Source organism: Taudactylus pleione, unplaced genomic scaffold (assembly GCF_031769625.1).
Source record: "Taudactylus pleione unplaced genomic scaffold, aTauple2 ptg000329l, whole genome shotgun sequence".
In the NCBI taxonomy this organism is placed as follows: domain Eukaryota; kingdom Metazoa; phylum Chordata; class Amphibia; order Anura; family Myobatrachidae; genus Taudactylus; species Taudactylus pleione.
The window spans coordinates 5,476,735-5,494,536 of record NW_028284730.1 but is presented as its reverse complement, the minus strand read 5'-3'; the positions used below and the strand labels follow the sequence as shown (position 1 = coordinate 5,494,536).

Sequence of the window (17,802 nt, the reverse complement as noted above, 5' to 3'; positions counted from 1 at the left end):
GCAGTTCAGATGCCTTTCGATGTACTCGATTAATCTAATAGCGGAGATGACGTAAGATGCGAGCGGCCAGGGGGCGTCTTTACAAAATAGCGAGCGCATATTTCGTTCACTCGCTCAGACATAGAGGCGTCAACAGACCGCAAAGAGCGAGCGCTCAATTTAAAAAGCCGGCCCCTTTTTCTGAACGACCGTTCGCAAATAGCGTCCGGCTCTGAATCAGGCCCTCAGCCTGTTGCCTTGTTCATTTATATAGTCACAGAATGGCTGCAAGGAACCCATACTAATATCTTTATTATTTGAATCAACATATGTACTGTGCTTTTTTTTTTTCTATGAAAGACTAATCACGTAAAATTACAAGTTAATACAAGATTTATAGAAGCTCCCATACTCCAGACAAGGCTTCCATTGCTTATTTTATTCATTTCTGAACTGATGATCACTGATATTTTCACGTTTCTGGAGCTACGGTTGTTATCAGGATTAAAAATTATAATATAAAAAAATATAGGTGCTGTGTATGTGGCTTGTTTACTATTGCCATAGCTGCATATTGTTATGGGATATATCCTGAAGAAATCAGAATTATGGCAAGACCTCCACAAGGACGCTTAACTGCCTGCAAGGTAGGAACGTGCCGCAATGGTGCTGATCAAGTCTTAAAACAATGATCACACTGAGCAGGCAGGGACATGATACATAACTTTTTGCCATAATGCGTCCTGTCCTGCCCACTTAAAGTAAATTATACCATCATATCTATTGTCCATATCTTCTGGAAGGGGTAGCCAAGTATGATCATAGCTCCTCACAGCTACAGCATCCAACCATTCCTGGTCACAGCAACCATACTCACCCTTCTAACTTCATCTCGCAGTTTCTTTGTTTCAATCAAGTCAGGTAAATGTTCTGCGATGTCCATCCAGGGTCTGTAATAGTCAGGAAGTTTGTCCTATACCCAAAATAAATGGGGTCAATATTAAACAAAATCTAATTATGTCAAAGCAAATTACACAAACATAGGGCCTGATTCAGAGCCACTCGTAAGCTGCAGCTCGTTCGCTCCGAGCGATGTCTGCCAAACTGCGCATGCGTACGGATCGTTATACGCATGCGCGAACCAGTCAGTGCGGCCGAAATTCATGTGCTCGCAAAATAGCGAATGCCTGCTAATTTGAGTGACAGGATGAGGCGTATGTGGTTGGTAACAGGGGAAGGTGCTTGAAAACGGGGAGTGGAGATCCGATCGCAGGCGTGCTTAAAGGTCAAAACGGGCGTTTTATGGGTGTGCATATTTAAAACAGCAGCGTCATTGACCACGTCACTGGGTTTTTTTTTTAGCCAGAACTGCTCGCAAAATTGTGGTAGCAAAAACCAACCACAAGAATAGCGAGCAGCTCATACCCTGTTCGATGTACTCGATTAATCTAATAAATAGCGGACATGACGTAGGATGCGAGCGGCCAGGGGGCGTAGTTTCCAAAAAAACGACCGCAAGTTTTGTTCGCTCGTTCAGACCTAGAGGCGTGAACAGACCGCAAACAGCGAACGGTTCATTTGAATAGCCACCCCTATTTTCTGGACGAGCGAGCGCAATTAGTGACCGGCTCTGAATCAGGCCCATAATTCCTTATCCAGATTATTTTCATAGAGCACTGTCATCAGCATGAGATTGCACCAGAACAAATTGGTGCAATTCATGCCTCAGTGGCAAATGCAGGATTTCAAGGGGGGGGGTTCCAAATGCTTAATTTTAGAGCGAGTGTGGCATGCCAATGAAGAGGGCAGAATTAGTACTTAACCAGCTTTAATTAGAGTCATACAAAGTGTATTGTTTGTATTAATTCCAGCATATACAGGACCAGTGATCACAGTAAGCCATTAGATGCGTCAGTAGGGCCATCCTGCCTGAAGTGAACATATTTATTTTAGATGTGGGCACCATTCCAGACAATTGGAGCAAGTTCGGGAGCCTGGAGGAACAGAAGAAGAACCTAGCACTGCCCTGGACATATATGTACATATTGGGCTCTATGGCAGTGCATCTCTAACAGTGCATGTTTTCCAGATCGTCTAGTTGGCTGATACATGTTAAAAGATCCACAAGTAGTGCTAATTATTTCATTTGTGATACTGAGAAGAACATGCAGCACTAGTAATCTATTATATTACTATTTCTATTGTGGTCATGGTATGTGCTGGGGAGGGGCGTTTCCAGGCAGACGGAAACCCCCCCTGCGTTTGCCTATGCGACTCATCAGTAATACTGTCCCAACATCAGTTGTTAGATGGTGGAGCTGGCGGAAACATGGTCAAACATTGAGGTGCTTAGTGTGATCAGATTTCTGCTTCTAAAGGGCACATCAGCAGCTGAAATTCATCGACAACTTGTCGTGGTGTATGGAAATAACATCATGTCATGGAAACATGTTTGGGTTTGGTGCACTGCCTTTGATAATGGCAAGACAGACGTTCAAGATGAGAAGCGATCCAGCCGGCCAAGCACATCCACCACAGATGACATTTTGTGCCGAATTGAAGGTTTGATTCAAGAGGACAGATACATTCGAGTTAGTGATATTGCTGACGAACTAAGCATCTCAGTGGGTACTGTGTGCAACATCGTTCATGAGTAACTAGGATAAGGGGGCCTGTGTGCAGTCTACAACACGGGTCCCCTCCTCTCCACCCGGCGGCTGGCTGCACACTGAGCTGTGCGCGGCCAGCACTGGAGTTATAAACTCTGAGCACTAGAGTGTGCCCAGAGTCTATAATGTATGCACAGGTCACCGGGAAAATGGCCAGGGCGGCCATTTTCCCTGTACTGCGCATTCCCAAACAACGGGAAAATAGCCGCCGCGGCCAATTTCCAGTCGTGTTACAGTGCCAGACCCCCCCCTGGACCCAGGAGCCCGTGTTCCCCGCACCCATTATAGATACGGCCCTTAGTAGGATACAAGAAAAAAAGTGTTCACACTGGGTACTGGAGCAACTCACAGAAGTTTACAAAGCCAATAGGATGGGAATGTCTCGTATACTTGATGTGGTATCATAAGGGAGTGTAGTTCCTGCAGGCTACTGTTACAGGTGATGAAACGTGGCTGCATTATGTGTCACTGGAGATGAAGCAAGCATCCATGAAGATATGGAAACACGCATCGTCCCCATCTTTAAAGAGATTCAAAACAACTCCATCAGCAAAGAAGGTCATGGTGAGCATGTTTTGGGACCACAAGGGCATGCTTCTTGTTGATTTCCTCGCCAAGGGAGATACTGTGAATGCTGCCCATTATTGTGACACATTGAGCCAGTTGCGGTGGGCAGTTCGTCGAACACAACCTGGGTTGCTGTGAACAGGTGTCATATTGCTGCACAATAATAACAAGCCACACTCAGCCAACAGCACACGAGTGTTGTGGCACTACCATTGGGATGTACTGGACCATCCTCCATAAAGCCCTGACCTGGCACAGAGCGATTTCTATCTCTTTGGACCATTGAAGAAGCACCTGGGTGAAGGCAATTCGCAACCAACAGTGAAGTTCAGCAACCGCCATGTCCTGGCTTCAGGCGCATGACACTGATTTCTTCAATGCCGGGTAGATGCCTTGGTGTACCGTTGGAACAGGTGCTTAAGTATGGGAACTGTGTGAAAAAATAATGTGTACAAAGGCCATACTATTGATTACATGTATATGTACAAGTTGAATAAATTCACGCAATGAAGTCTTCTTACCTTATTTATTAAACTGCCCTTGTAGATTTGCATTAGACATGCCCCCCTCACATTTAAATCTACCCTTCTGCAGTGCAGCATGGTTTTGAAGAGGTGCAAAGTTACAGTACTTGATTTTTTTTTTTTTATTGCTTTGCTCTTAATCTTGATCACAATGTGATTGGTAGGGATGGCAATCGGTGGGTTAAAGATCAACAGTGCCAATGGTAGTTAACCTTGATGGTGTGTAACCATCGGCATGAAACCATTGATGGTTTCGCTCACCGATGGTCATTCCTACTCTATTAGTCAGCAATGCTCTATTGAGCAGCAGGCCAATCAGATTTGGGGGCGGGGCTTTGCAGATAGCGATATGCTCTGTGTCCCGGCATCAGGTGGGGGGGGGAAACATCGGGGGGCTATGTGCCATCGATGGCAGAGAACTATTATATCTCCGCATCAATGGCAAAACCATCGGCCATCAGTGGTTAACCATCGATGGGTTGTAATCATTGATGGTCGACGGCCATCCCTAGGAGTTGGTCTCTGAGTGGGGCCGACCTGGTAATTGTAACTAGTATACCAGGGGCATCCTAACTTTTTCATATTAAGAGAATGAGTAAATTGAGGACCCCAAACAAAATTCTCATAGTTTGCCTCCCAGCAATCAAGAGAAAATCTTATTCTAAGAAACACTATGAAGCATTTATTAATTAGACCCAATAATTATAATTTCTTATAGCCGCCTATTGCTGCATTTAGAAATTAAAGATTGATGAATGTCTTAAAAACCATTTGCGGGGGCTCCACTGTCCCTGCGATGCGTTAAAAGTGAAGTGAACGCTAATGAGATTATTTCACTTATATTTCAGGAGCTGGCACCACTACTGCACATGCATGTTTAGGTGGCCATTGCCGGGTAGGGATCCATAGGATCCCTCTCCTAGTAAATTTTGTGTTACGTATCCCATAGGCTACAAAGGCTAACGCATTAAGGAGCATGGCAAATTCGGCAACAAAGCAGCCCCCAGAGGAACCTACAGTATGTACATAGGCTGCTTATGCGTAGGGCCAGATTAACAGGGGGGGGGCAACAGAGGCGGACGTCCCGGGGCCCCCACACCCACTAGGGGTTAAAGTGGGCCAGAACAGGAGACGGAACCAGTTCCACCCTCCTCCTGCCCACCTATCCCCAACGCCAAAGGGAGACTCCATTTGCCAGGCGCCAGATGAGATTTTGCTCCAGTGGATGCCTGGCTTCCTCCCTGCAGTGCCAGTGACAGCTGGAGGCTGGAGCTCACACCTGAGCTCCGGCTTCTGGCTCCCGCAGTGTGCGCGTCTCTCCCATAGTTCTGACGGGCGGCCAGCCAGACGGACGCGGGAGCGGGGCTTAAGGTAAGTATTGTCGTTTTGTTTTTTTTTCTTTGTACAAGCGGCTTCACTACAGGGGGCACTACTACAGGGGGCACCACTCCTGGAGGCAATACCACTGTGGGCACTGCCACTACTGGGGGCATTGCATAAGGGGCACTGCTGTTATGGGCATTGAATAAGAGGCACTACTACTGTGGGCATTATGTGTATTAGGGACACTACTACTATGAGCATTGTGTATAAGGGGCACTGCTGTGGGCATTGTGTAAAAGGGGCACTTCGCTGTGTCATAACATGAGGGATACTACTATGTGGTGTAATGTGAATCGGGCACTATGTGCGGTGTAATGTGAATAAAATTGCGCAACTGGTGAGTAACATTTCATGTGGGTGCCTATATGTGTTTTTTTTTCCTGTGGGTGTATATTGTTTATTTTCATGTGGAGCCCATGGGCCCCATTTCACAATGAGACATAACCCCTTTAGCACTCACTAAAAGGGGTTATGTCCTCCTTTCAGTATTTAACAAACAGCGCTAAGCTTAGCTTACCGCTGTTTGCCAATGTAGCGCTTATGGGCAATACGGTCCCAATTGCGTATACCCCCATTTTGTCCATATTTAATAGGGGCCCCCACGTTTGTTGTCCAGGGGCCCCCACAGACCTTAATCCGGCCCTGCTTATGTGTTCAACTGAGGACATCCCAGGGATACTTAATATTTACAGGTACACCAAAAAAACAAGCGGAAGTAATTGTATATAAATGTGAACGGAGGAGATGTGACTTTGAGGTGGGTAGGGACCAGGAGTAGTGTTTGCAACCAGATATTGCCATAGTCTCTATTCTCCAGGTCAAGTGCTGATTTTGGTCCTTAGCTTGTCTGCCATGTGTCTGTGGCTGGATGGGAGGCCTGGAGCTAGTTTAGGGTGAATGGGTGGCCTAGGAGGGGGATACCTGGGTGGACTGCTATTGCAACTCAGGGGGCGACCTCTGATCTCTCAAGCAGGGTGGGCAGAACTGTTTTCGCTCTCTCTCTCTCTGAGGTTTATCGCTGCTAATGCAGAGGTAGAGGTACTGAGGAATTGTGACGGATCAATGACTCCAGAGTGCAGTCCATATAGAGGCCTCGATTGGAGCAGGTGGCAGCCTAATGTTGGCCCGTGAGCCATAGTTTGGATGACCCTCTAGTAGACCAACATTCGGTGTCTAGTGTTGTCTGGTGAAGGATCTCAACCAATGCTCTACCAAATGACATATATGTCCGTTGCCATATCTCCTCGTTACATATGCATACCTCCAATTGTCCAGATTTAGGTGGGACAGCCCAAATTGGAGGTCACTGTTCTGCTATTCCACACAAATTCAGGGATGGTTTGGAGATGTGACCTGCCAAGCAATGACCCTTCAATGCTGCTTTTACACAGCTTTAGAGGAGGGAAAGGGAGCTAAGTACTGTTGGATGAGGACTGCTCTGCTCTACCTCCATCCATATTACTGAGAGCTGGTGTCTCTAAGACCCAAATAAGCTCTGTCAGGAGGCCCGACTTGCGTTACAGCATGCCTTAATAGGCTACAGACCCAGTGTCCTAGCCCTGGTCACTCTGCTAATAGGTTATTGGCTCAGCCTAGCGCAAGCATGATCTGAAACCAGGCCATTACCGCGCACAACTCTGACTGCTGAAATATCAGATTCCATGGTGTGGAGCAAGCAGATACCAAGAATTACAGACTGCAGTGACGCAAAATAAGAGGATCTGAGTGAGTATGGACAGACCCTTATTCACCTGCATGAACAGTGCAGGGATCAGCATCAGTTTTGAAAAGCAGATAGGTGCAGAAAATTATGCTACATGGAAGTTTGCCATGGAAATGCAGTTAAAGCTATGGAAAGTTACTAACAACCTTAGTTGATAATCCAAGCTCAGAAACAGTAGACGGAGCTATGGGAACAATAGGTCTAGCTGTGGAAACACATCTATATTCCAGTATGATATGTGGGTGATTTTACAGATGGCTTATGAAGTTAAAGAGCTACTGAGAAGAATTAACAAGACATATTTTACATAAATTACAAATCATAGTGTAAGGACATGAACAAGTATATAGACAGAATGTTATCCATCTCTCAGTAATTGACTACAGTTGGCATCATAGATGATGATGAGGAGGTTGCAATGGTGATGCTGCAAAACATAATGCCAGAATACAACTAGGGTAGCCAATCCCGCCTCATTATTTCAATCCCGGGATTTGGGATTGAAAAAATTTCAATCATGAATACCCGGGGTTAAGTTGATCAATGAAAATAACCCCCCTCAGGAATAAAATAACTTAACTTTTATGCTCCCCCCGGCACACAGGCTGTGTGTAGACTGTGATGTGACAAACAGTGTGTGACATTGTCATACTTTCACTTGACTCACTTCACCCTGTAGAACAGCAGGCTTGTTTTGCTCTTCTTCAACAAGTTAACTTTTGCAGAGTTCAGGCAGGGCACTGACTCCCATAGCAGCCAATCAGTCCTTCTCAAGACCACCTCCCCAGTCAGGCCGCACTAGCACTGCTCACCTCAAACAGGGTTCAGAGTGACAAGAGGGAGTGAGAGAGCGAGTCAGACTCAGACAGAGCTGGGCCTCCACTTAGCATCAATACCGCCCAGCCATCCACACAGCAGACTCCAGTGTGGGCGGACGAGGCTGAATAAGGGGCAGGGCTGATGTGTGGCTGTGCAGCGTGACTCCTGATGTCACACGCAGCCGCAGGAGACCCGGGGGCAAAGTCTGAGATGACTGAACTGGTGCTCAGCGCTGCCCCCGGGCTGAAGGTTTAATGCCCAAAATCCTGGGATTAGAGGCACTAATTCCATGATTCAAATCACAGCTTTTTCCTGCTAAATCCCAGAATATCGACAATCCTGATCACAGGAGTGGCTTCCCTAAATACGATTATTTGGTTGTGGCATTAGATCTAGTACTATGAAGCTAACTACAGAGACTGTATGAGCTAACAGGTTCAAGAGCACATGCCTATACTATAATATTACAAATTCCTATCTAAAAGCACAAAGCATAAAAAGTCAAAGTATAGATTTTTCAAATGCCACACGTTGGGACATAAGGCTTAAGAATAGTGCAGATCAAGTGGCACCTCATCACCTAAATGTGACAGCGGGACTGAGTCAGCCTTAAATGTAGCAAACAGCCACTGCAAAGACTGCTGAAACATGGACTCTGGAGCCACAGGTTTAGGTTTTTAAAGCAGTGTTAGTCAATAAGCATTAGGGGAATGGGATGCAAGGTCCTAAATGCCACCAAAGTTGGGACAATTACTGTACGTTTGAGAATTAAAGGCAAAACAGACTTTGAAGATGTACCAGGGGCATATTTATAATGGGTGCAGGGCAGGGGCGTTTTAAGCAAGGAGGGGGCCTGTGTGCACTCCTCGCGCGGGGCCCCCTCCGACTGACGCGGCTGGCCAGCCACCGGAGCATTAGTAGACTCCGGGCACTAGAGCAGGGGTGGGGAACCTTTTTTCTGTCGAGGGCAAATTTGATATATATAACATTATTCGCAGTCCCGATGCAGGCCACGCACCCTCAATGTGAAGTCATACGGGGCGGGGCCACTATCGCCGGTGATTACAGCAATGCCCGGATCATCCTGGGGATGCTCCATGGAGCTGTAAGGGCAGCGGTGTAACCATCTGAAGCATCCTAAGGACGCTCCTGGCGGCACTGCTGCATAGATTCTGGTTGCAGGATGCCATTCTAGGAAACCTGCTAGCCAGATGAGGCTAGCAGAAAAAAGCTCAAAGGGCCAAACCAAATGATTCCGCGGGTCTTATCCGGCCCCCGAACCTGAGGTTCTCCATCCCTGCACTAGAGTGTCCCTGGAGTCTACTGCGCATGCGCAGAACGCCGGAAAAACGGCTGCGGCGGCCATTTTCCGGTGTTCTATGCATGCGCAGTCGACTCCGCGCACACTCTAGTGCCCGGAGTCTACTGCGCAAGCGCAGAACACCGGAAAATGGCCGTGGCGGACATTTTTCCGGTGCTCTGAGCAGCAGTGACACCCAAAGCGGGACCTCGGATAGGTACGTTTAAAAAAAATATGGGTGCAGTGTGTGTGGTGCGGGGGCCCCCTGGACCCAGGGGCCCGTGTGCCCCGCACACACTGCACCCATTATAGATACGCCATTGGTGCAGGGTGTGCCGTGCACACGGGCCCCTGGGTCCAGGGGGGCCTGCCTCGCACACCTTGCACCCATATTATACTTATCTCTCAGGAGCACCACATCACGCCGGTGTCAGCGCAGTAAAAACACCTGGAAAATGGCCGCCATGGACGTTTTCTTGTCATTTTGCGCATGCACAGTACAGGGAAAATGACCACTGCACCCATTTCCCGGTGACCTGTGCATATAGACTCTGGGCAGACTTTAGAGCCCAGAGGCTATCATTGCGGCACTGCGCTCAGTGCACTACCGGCCGCCGGACTGAGAGGACGGGCCCCCTCCTCTCTTGAAATGCCCCTGAGATGTACTATTTGTGTCTGATCTAGGAACTAATCCAATTGCCTTTAGTATACTGGAGAAAATAAGATACAGTGGGCTTGATTCAGACCCGGTCGCAAGTGCTGAGCGCTCGCAACCGGGTCGATGGTGGCCCAGAGCGCATGCGCACGACGGAGCCAGCTCCGTCGTGCGCATGCGCGAGACCCGGATAGCAACGTGCAATCTGTCGCTCCGGGTCTTGCACCAAAGGGGGCGTGCTGTCGATGTTGAGTGACAGCACGCCCCCTTTGGTGGGCGGGCCAGGGGCGTGGCTGCCCAAACGGAGGCGTTCCCATGAGAATGCCTACTGTCTGGGGGCGGCCCCACTGACATCACAAGTGATGTCAGTGGGAGAGCTTTCGGCTCTGATAGAGCCAGAAGCTCTCTGGGGCTTGCGGCCACGAGACCCTACCACAAGGGTCTTGCCGCAAGCCCGATGGTCTTGACCATCGCGACCATCATCCTGACCACTCGCATTAGCTGTGGGTGGCAACCCACAGCAATGCGAGTGGCCAGGAGGCCACTCCATAAAAAAAAAAAAAAAAGACGCCCTGATTCAGAGCAAGCGCTCTGTCAGAGCGTCCGGCTCTGAATCAGGGCCAGAGTCCAATTTGCAAAGGGTCGGTGTGTTGTGTTGTGTACAACCAAAGAGGGACTGTAATTGCTGCAGCAACCCAGTGCCAACAACTTTACACCCTAGCCACAATGGAATGTAGTACAATGATAGCTACTGAGTACTGTGTGGACCAATGGAGGTAGAACCCATGAGTCATCGATGACACTTCTAGGAGGACACGTTTATTCTCTGACAAACAAAAGTGAAATAACAGACAAGTTCAAAGAGTACAAAAGCCTTGCACAGAAACAAACAAGTCTGAAGGTACAGATCTTACAATGGCTGAGAATACGAGGACAGAGATCTAACCAACTATCTAAAAATTAATGGCATACAGCATCAGCTATCGCTTATTCACCAGAACAAACTGGCATGAGTGAAACAGTGTGATGCAGGTCTTGACAAAATATTTTGGGCAGGTGCAGTGCAAACAGTTACAGAAGGAGCACACATTGTGATCATTGCTAATTTGTACTAGTATGATATAGGACATCTATTAGCAATCCCAGTTTCCTTTTTTGTTTGCAGGACTGGTTTGCTGTGAACCTCAGATACTCCATGACCCAAAACCAATTAACGACTGGCAAGAGTGGAAACCTACTCTCCCGGTATGGCCAGGAGGCTCCCGGAAGTGTAGGCAAGTCTCTCGGTACCAGCTGCTGCACATCCGAACTCACCCCCGCAAGCGTCCACTTGCCAGGCACAAGTGGCTGGTCCAGGGGGCCAGTGACCAGTGCCAGATTCATGTCCACAAGGGCTTGGAGCTGAAAATTATGAATGGCCTACTGGTGTGACTAGTGATTAGGGAGGGAGGGGCTCATGGCTTGTGGGCAGCATCGTAGAAAGGTGGCACTGCACCTTGTGCCGACCCTGCCCACTACACCCATAACATCATTAAGTCATGCAAGTCACATGCAGGTGCCGTTATATTAAGGTGCCAGCGCCTGCTGCATTTATTCTGTGGTTCTGGAGGTATCAACACTTTTCAATGGAGCATTGCTGACAGTACTACACTACCTCACCCATCACAGAGCATCGCAGTGACCAACGTATATATTGCAGAGAGCATCGCAGTGACTGACATATCATACAGAGAGCATCACAGTGACAGACATATCACACAGAGGGCCTGATTCAGACCCACTCGCAATCGGGTCGATGGTGGCCCAGTGTGCACGCGCAGTGTGTGCGAGCCCCGGAGCGAGCGCAAAAAGCACATATCATACAGAGAGCATTGCAGTGACTGATGTATCATACAGAGAGCATCGCACTGACAGACATATCATACAGAGAGCATTACAGTGACCAGACCCTCCAACATGACCCATTCCATTAGGTAAAAAATGCTCTGCTCCTGGACTTCCCTCTTAATTTATGATTGCAGCCACCTGTGCTGAAACACTTGTCCCATCAATTACCTAGTTCAACACAGGTGACTGCAATCATACATTACATGGGAAGTCCAGGAGTAGAGTGTTTTGTAGCTAATGGAACGGGTCATGTTGGAGGGTATGCAGTGACTGATATATCATAGCATACAGAGAGCATTGCCGTGACCAACATATATTGCAGAGAGCATCACAGTGACTGACATATCATACAGAGAGCATCACAGTGACAGACATATACAGAGAGCATTACAGTGACTGATATATCATACAGAGAGCATCGCAGTGACAGACATATACAGAGAGCATTACAGTGACTGATATATCATACAGAGAGCATCGCAGTGACAGACATATACAGAGAGCATTACAGTGACTGATATATCATACAGAGAGCATCGCAGTGACAGACATATACAGAGAGCATTACAGTGACTGATATATCATACAGAGAGCATCGCAGTGACTGACATATCATACAGAGAGCATCACAGTGACTGATATATCATACAGAGAGCATCACAGTGACTGATATATCATACAGAGAGCATAGCAGTGACTGACATATACAGAGAGCATTACAGTGACTGACATCATACAGACAGCATTACAGTGACTGATATATCATACAGAGAGCATTACAGTGACCAACATATATTGAGGAGAGCAACGCAATGACTGACATATCATACAGAGAGCATAGCAGTGACTGACATATACAGAGAGCATCGCAGTGACTGATATATCATACAGAGAGCATCACAGTGACTGATATATCATACAGAGAGCATAGCAGTGACTGACATATACAGAGAGCATCGCAGTGACTGACATATCATACAGAGAGCATGCCCAAATTGTGGCTTCAAGCACCTACAACACTATGTGGGCATTCAGACCCGCTCGCAAGCGGGTCGATGTTGCCCCACTGAGCATGCGCACGATGGAGGGGCTCTCCGTCGCTCCGGGTCTCGCACCAAAGGGGGCGTGCTGTCGATGTTGATTGACAGCACGCCCCCTTTGGTGGGCGTGCCAGGGGCGTGGCTGCCAGACGGAGGCATTCCCATGGGAACGCCTACCGTCTGAAGCCAGCCCCACTGACATCACTAGTGATGTCAGTGGGAGTGATTTTGGCTCTGATAGAGCCAAAATCACTCCAGGGCTTGCGGCAGCGAGACCCTACCGCAGGGTCTCCGTCGCAAGCCCGATGGTCGCGATGGTCTTGACCATCGCGACCATCAACATGGACGCTCGCATAAGCTGTGGGTGGTAACCCACAGCTATGCGAGCTTCCATAAGGCCGCTCCATTTTCATGTAGGAGGGCCCTGATTCAGAGCAAGCGCTCTGGTCAGAGCGTCCAGCTCTGAATCAGGCCCTGTGTCCCTAGTTCCTGGCTACAGCTCAGCATCAGGACAACGAGCATCAGGTGTGTGAGAGTTATAAACCCGTCCTGTGCTCCAGTGATTATTTCAGCTGGGTCTGTGTAAGTGTGAGACTCTGGAGTTCCACACCTCCACTGCTACTGCAGAACGCACAGGTTTCACTCCAGCCTTCCTTGGAGGGAGCTGATTCCACCAGAATGTGGGTAATTCAGGCGAGAGACAATCCCTCTTCTCACCACAGTACATATACCTAAACGTTAAAGCCCGGAGGATTGACAGGCTCACAGTGTGCCATGACCACACCCCCATATAGTGTAGCTTAGGTCTGTGTATTCAAACTTTTTATTAGGAAACATATTACTAGTTACTGTATTTTTTTCTGTTCAGAAGGTGAAGAAACTAGCATAATGGAGTGGCAGAAAACGGAAATGCTGCTTATTACTATCATTTATTTACAAAGCACCAACATATTACGCAGCACTATTCATTGAGGGGCCATGATACAAATAAATTGCATACAATAACATGAAGCAGAAGCTATAAGTATTACATATAACATGTATAATGACTCTCCTCCTATTTATTTCTGGAATGAAAACTATTTGTGTATGAGCAACTCCAACTCACACTCCTGCCCAGTGCCTAGTGGTGATGCAGGGTATAGCGCTCACTGCCACAGGGCTTTGGGTAAGTAACACCATAGGCAAACGCAGGGGAGGTTCAGTCTGCCTGGAAACCCCCCTCCCCAGCCCACACCATGACCACAATAAAAATAGTACTATAATAGATTGTTACTAGTGCTGCATGTTCTTCTCAGTATCATAAATTAAATAAATTGTACCACCTATGGGTCTTTTAACATGTATCAGCCAGTAATAAATAACCTGTGCACCAACTAGGGGATCTGGAAAACATGCACTGTTAGGGAAGCACTGCTATAGAGCCCAATATTTACATATATATCCAGGGCAGTGTTAGGTTCTTCTGCTGCTCCCCCAGACTCCTGAACTTGCTCCCATGCTCTGGAATGGTGCCCACATCTGCCATAAAAACATTCAGCTCAGGCAGGATGGCCCTACTGCCGCATTTAATGGCTTACTGTGATCGCTGGTCCTCTATATGCTGGAAATATGACACACAATACACTTTATATGACACATATTAAAGCTGGATAAGTACTAATTCTGCCCTCTTCATGGACTGTCCACACTCGCTCTAAAATCACGCATTTGGAAACCCCCCTCTAGAAATCCTACGTTTGCCACTGAACACAGTTGATTTAACAAATATTATGTCAGTGGGGTCCGCCTACAAATTACACATCACTCTACAAAGAATACTTAATCACTCAGTAGGTCCGCCTAACCAACCACACAAACATACAAACACTAGAGGGTAAATTTACTAAAGGTCGATTTTAATCGATTAAAGCCGATCCATACCGATGTTTTCTTTCAGGGGCTAAATAATGCATTTGCCAACACTTAAAAATCAGTATTAAGAAATAAAGTCTATTAGTAAATGTGTGATTTATCTCCTGAAAGACATCGATGTTGATCGATTTAATTGAATTTGAATCTATTAAAATCGAATAATATATCGACCCATAGTAAATTTACCCCTAGGGATCATTTTACCAGAAGCAAAGCAACCTACCAGTATGTTTTTGAACACTGGAGCAGCCAGAGGGAACACCCCCCCCCATCTCTCATCTCTGGGCCCCATAGCAGCTGCACCCCTTGCACCTATGGTAGTTACCCCCATGATTGCTGGTAACTTTGGAATCATGTCTGTCTCTAAACCAGAAGATGAAGATTGGATAAATCAGACAGGTGGCATCTGAAATACCCACAGACACTGGGTCCTCAGTCATTAGCAGGCACCAAAACTTATAGTACATTGTCATATTAGGAAAATACAATTCCGTGCAACAGATGAAGAACTACAAGTGATAATCTCACCAGAGGGTCCTGGAGTATGAATCCATATTCCTCAGAGACGTAGAAGTCTGCCAGTGATTGGCTCTCCATTTACCCTTTTATTTTACTGAACTTCTCTACTCCAAGTGTCCTGAGTACTTGTGATTGCTCACTACCCCCCCTTTGTCCTTATAAGAGAGGATCAGTGCCGATGAGCCTGCAGGGTCAGAGTCTAATGACCCACCTGATCTCTGCCACTGAACAACGTCCATAAATGTATCAGAATCAGTTGGAGTCCCTTTAATAATGAGTAACAAATGCCGGTCAGGAACAAATACTTCCCACCTCAAGTTACATCCCATTGTGTCAGATAAGGTGCACCAATAATTACAGCCGCTTTACACTATGTGAGACCGATGAGAGATGGTTCTGGAGATTGCATCTCCCCTGTAATCCCTACTCTGCCCATAGTGCTTACATTGGGTAATCTATTAACCAGAGATACTGTATATAGCTGGTGTGTGTGTCATTAGCGCTATAAGGTTATATACCCTCCTGTCTAAGATGATACTGGGGGATTATAGCAGGTTCAAGAGCTCACTCTCTCCCCTCTGCAGTGACTGCTAGTTTAAATATACACATAAAAGGCCATATCAGAGTTGGACATTAACGTTTTCGAAAACACAGGACCAGTAACAAGTTGCATTTTGATACCTATTCTTCTGAGTTGGTAGCAGACTTGAAATGTCACCAACCTAAGTACAGCGCCATAACAGGAAGGCAGTGCGCCCTGTGCCGACCCCTGCCCCTTTAACTTGTGACGCCACGACACGACACTACACTACACGACATGACCTAGCTCTACGGAAAATATAGTTTTCCATTGATGGAGGGAGCGCATTGTGCCCTATCTCCCCCATACTAGCCCGCACACACATGGGGGTACAATTGTTTGAAAGAGAGGAGTCACCCCTTTCAAACAATGTTCCCTTTAGTAGTTATTGTCTGGTGATCACCAGACAGGACTGAAAAAAAAAAACCACACAAAAAGTAATAATTTTACAAATTGTATAGGGGGATGGGAAACCTACACATTGAACCCTGCTTTTTGCTATTTTGGAAAGGTAGATTACTGCCGAAAAAAGAACCGCAATGAATTTCTTTGTGGTGTTTAGAAAACAAAAAGAAAATCATGTTTTTTTGTTCATTTTCTTGAGATTTCAATAGAAATTTCATTAAAAAAACAAAAAACAAAACTTTTTTTTTGCTATTTTGGATACATTTTATTTGTCGTGAATGTACAAAAAAGGACTAATGCTATTTTACGCGCATTCAATGTATTCTAAAGAAAAAGCTATAATTTGTGCGGATACAGCATAAAATTAAATCAGTGATATTAATGATGGAATGTAAAGAGCGCCAACATCAAAAAATGGTCTCAGCACAGGGTTGCAAGAACCTTCAGCAGGGAATACGCTAAAACACAGTTGCAGCAATTGAACTTAATTTGCATGAATGGGTGTGTCTTCTTAATACATTCAACTAATGAAATGCAGCCTGTGGTGGCTGTTGTCATTATAATCATCAGCTTACATTTTGTACCATGGTTTTAGGGCCCGATTCAGACCCGCTCGTAAGTGGGTCGATGGTGGCCCAGTGCGCATGCGCACAACAGAGCCGGCTCCGTCGTGCGCATGCGCAAGACCCGGATAGCAACGGGCAAACCGTCGCTCCGGGTCTCATACCAAAGGGGGCGTGCTGTCGTTGTTGAGTGACAGCACGCCCCATTTGGTGGGCGTGGCTGCCCAGACGGAGGCGTTCCCATGGGAACACCTACCGTCTGGGGCCGGCTCCACTGACAGCACAAGTGATGTCGGTGGGAGTGCTTTCGGCTCTATTAGAGCCTAAAGCACTCTTGGGCTTGCTGTGACGAGACCATACCACAAGGGTCTCGTCGCAACCCCGATGGTCTAGACCATCGCAACCATCATCATGGCCGCTCGCTATGGCTGTGGGTGGTCACCCACAGCTATGCGAGCGGCCAGGAGGCCGTTCTGAAAAACCAGTGGGCCAGTCCTGATTCAGAGCGAGCGCTCTGCCAGAGCATCCGGCTCTGAATCAGGCCCTTAGACCAGTCCTTCCAAACAAGTGCATCGGTGGCACTCAGCGTAGTAGTGAGAATGTGCAGTCCTCAGAAATCTCTTGCGGCAGCACTAAGCTGGCAGAGAGAGACAAACTGTGTACTGCAGAGACAGTGGCGTAACTATAAATTTTGCTCCCCCATGTGCCCCCCCCACCCAAAGATCAAACACACCCAAAGACTACGTTTAAGGTGTGTGGTTACATGATACAGCAACGTGCCTTACACATTAGGACACACTAAGTAATGCCACTTATAAACACAGTGTGCCACACCGGAATGCCCCTTACAACACATTATGCCACACAGCAATGCCCCTTACACATGCCACACAATAATGCCACATATGACATACAGTAAAGCGCTTATAACAAATTTATGCCATGCTGTAATGCCCCTATTTCACTTTATGCCACACTGTAATGCCACATACAAGACATTATGCCACACAGTAATGCCCCTTACACATTATGCCACACAGTAATGCCCCTAATAGCACATTGTGCACACAGTAATGCCAAATACACATTATGCCAAACAGTAATGCCCATTACATCCCACCCTGACAGATCTACTTCACCAACCCTCCTTTCTGCTCCTGCCAGTCCGTCACCTCAGCTCAAGACAGGTTGCACAGTTTTTATGTCCGTGTAGAACCAGATTATTGGGAACATAGTTTATAACCTGTAAACTGTGTATCAAATTAGTGCCCCTTA

At 47.0% G+C, this 17,802-nt stretch overlaps 1 protein-coding gene across 1 annotated transcript in view; it reads right to left on the bottom strand.

The window, feature by feature from the left end:
• Nucleotides 1-946, bottom strand: part of IDO2 (indoleamine 2,3-dioxygenase 2) — a 39,741-nt gene extending 38,795 nt beyond the window's left edge. The window contains exon 1 of the mRNA XM_088443215.1: nucleotides 857-946. Coding sequence (XP_088299341.1) covers nucleotides 857-922 — 66 coding nt within the window. The 5' untranslated portion in view covers nucleotides 923-946. The remainder of the gene's footprint in view (nucleotides 1-856) is intronic.
• Between the last annotated feature and the right edge of the window lie 16,856 nt (nucleotides 947-17,802).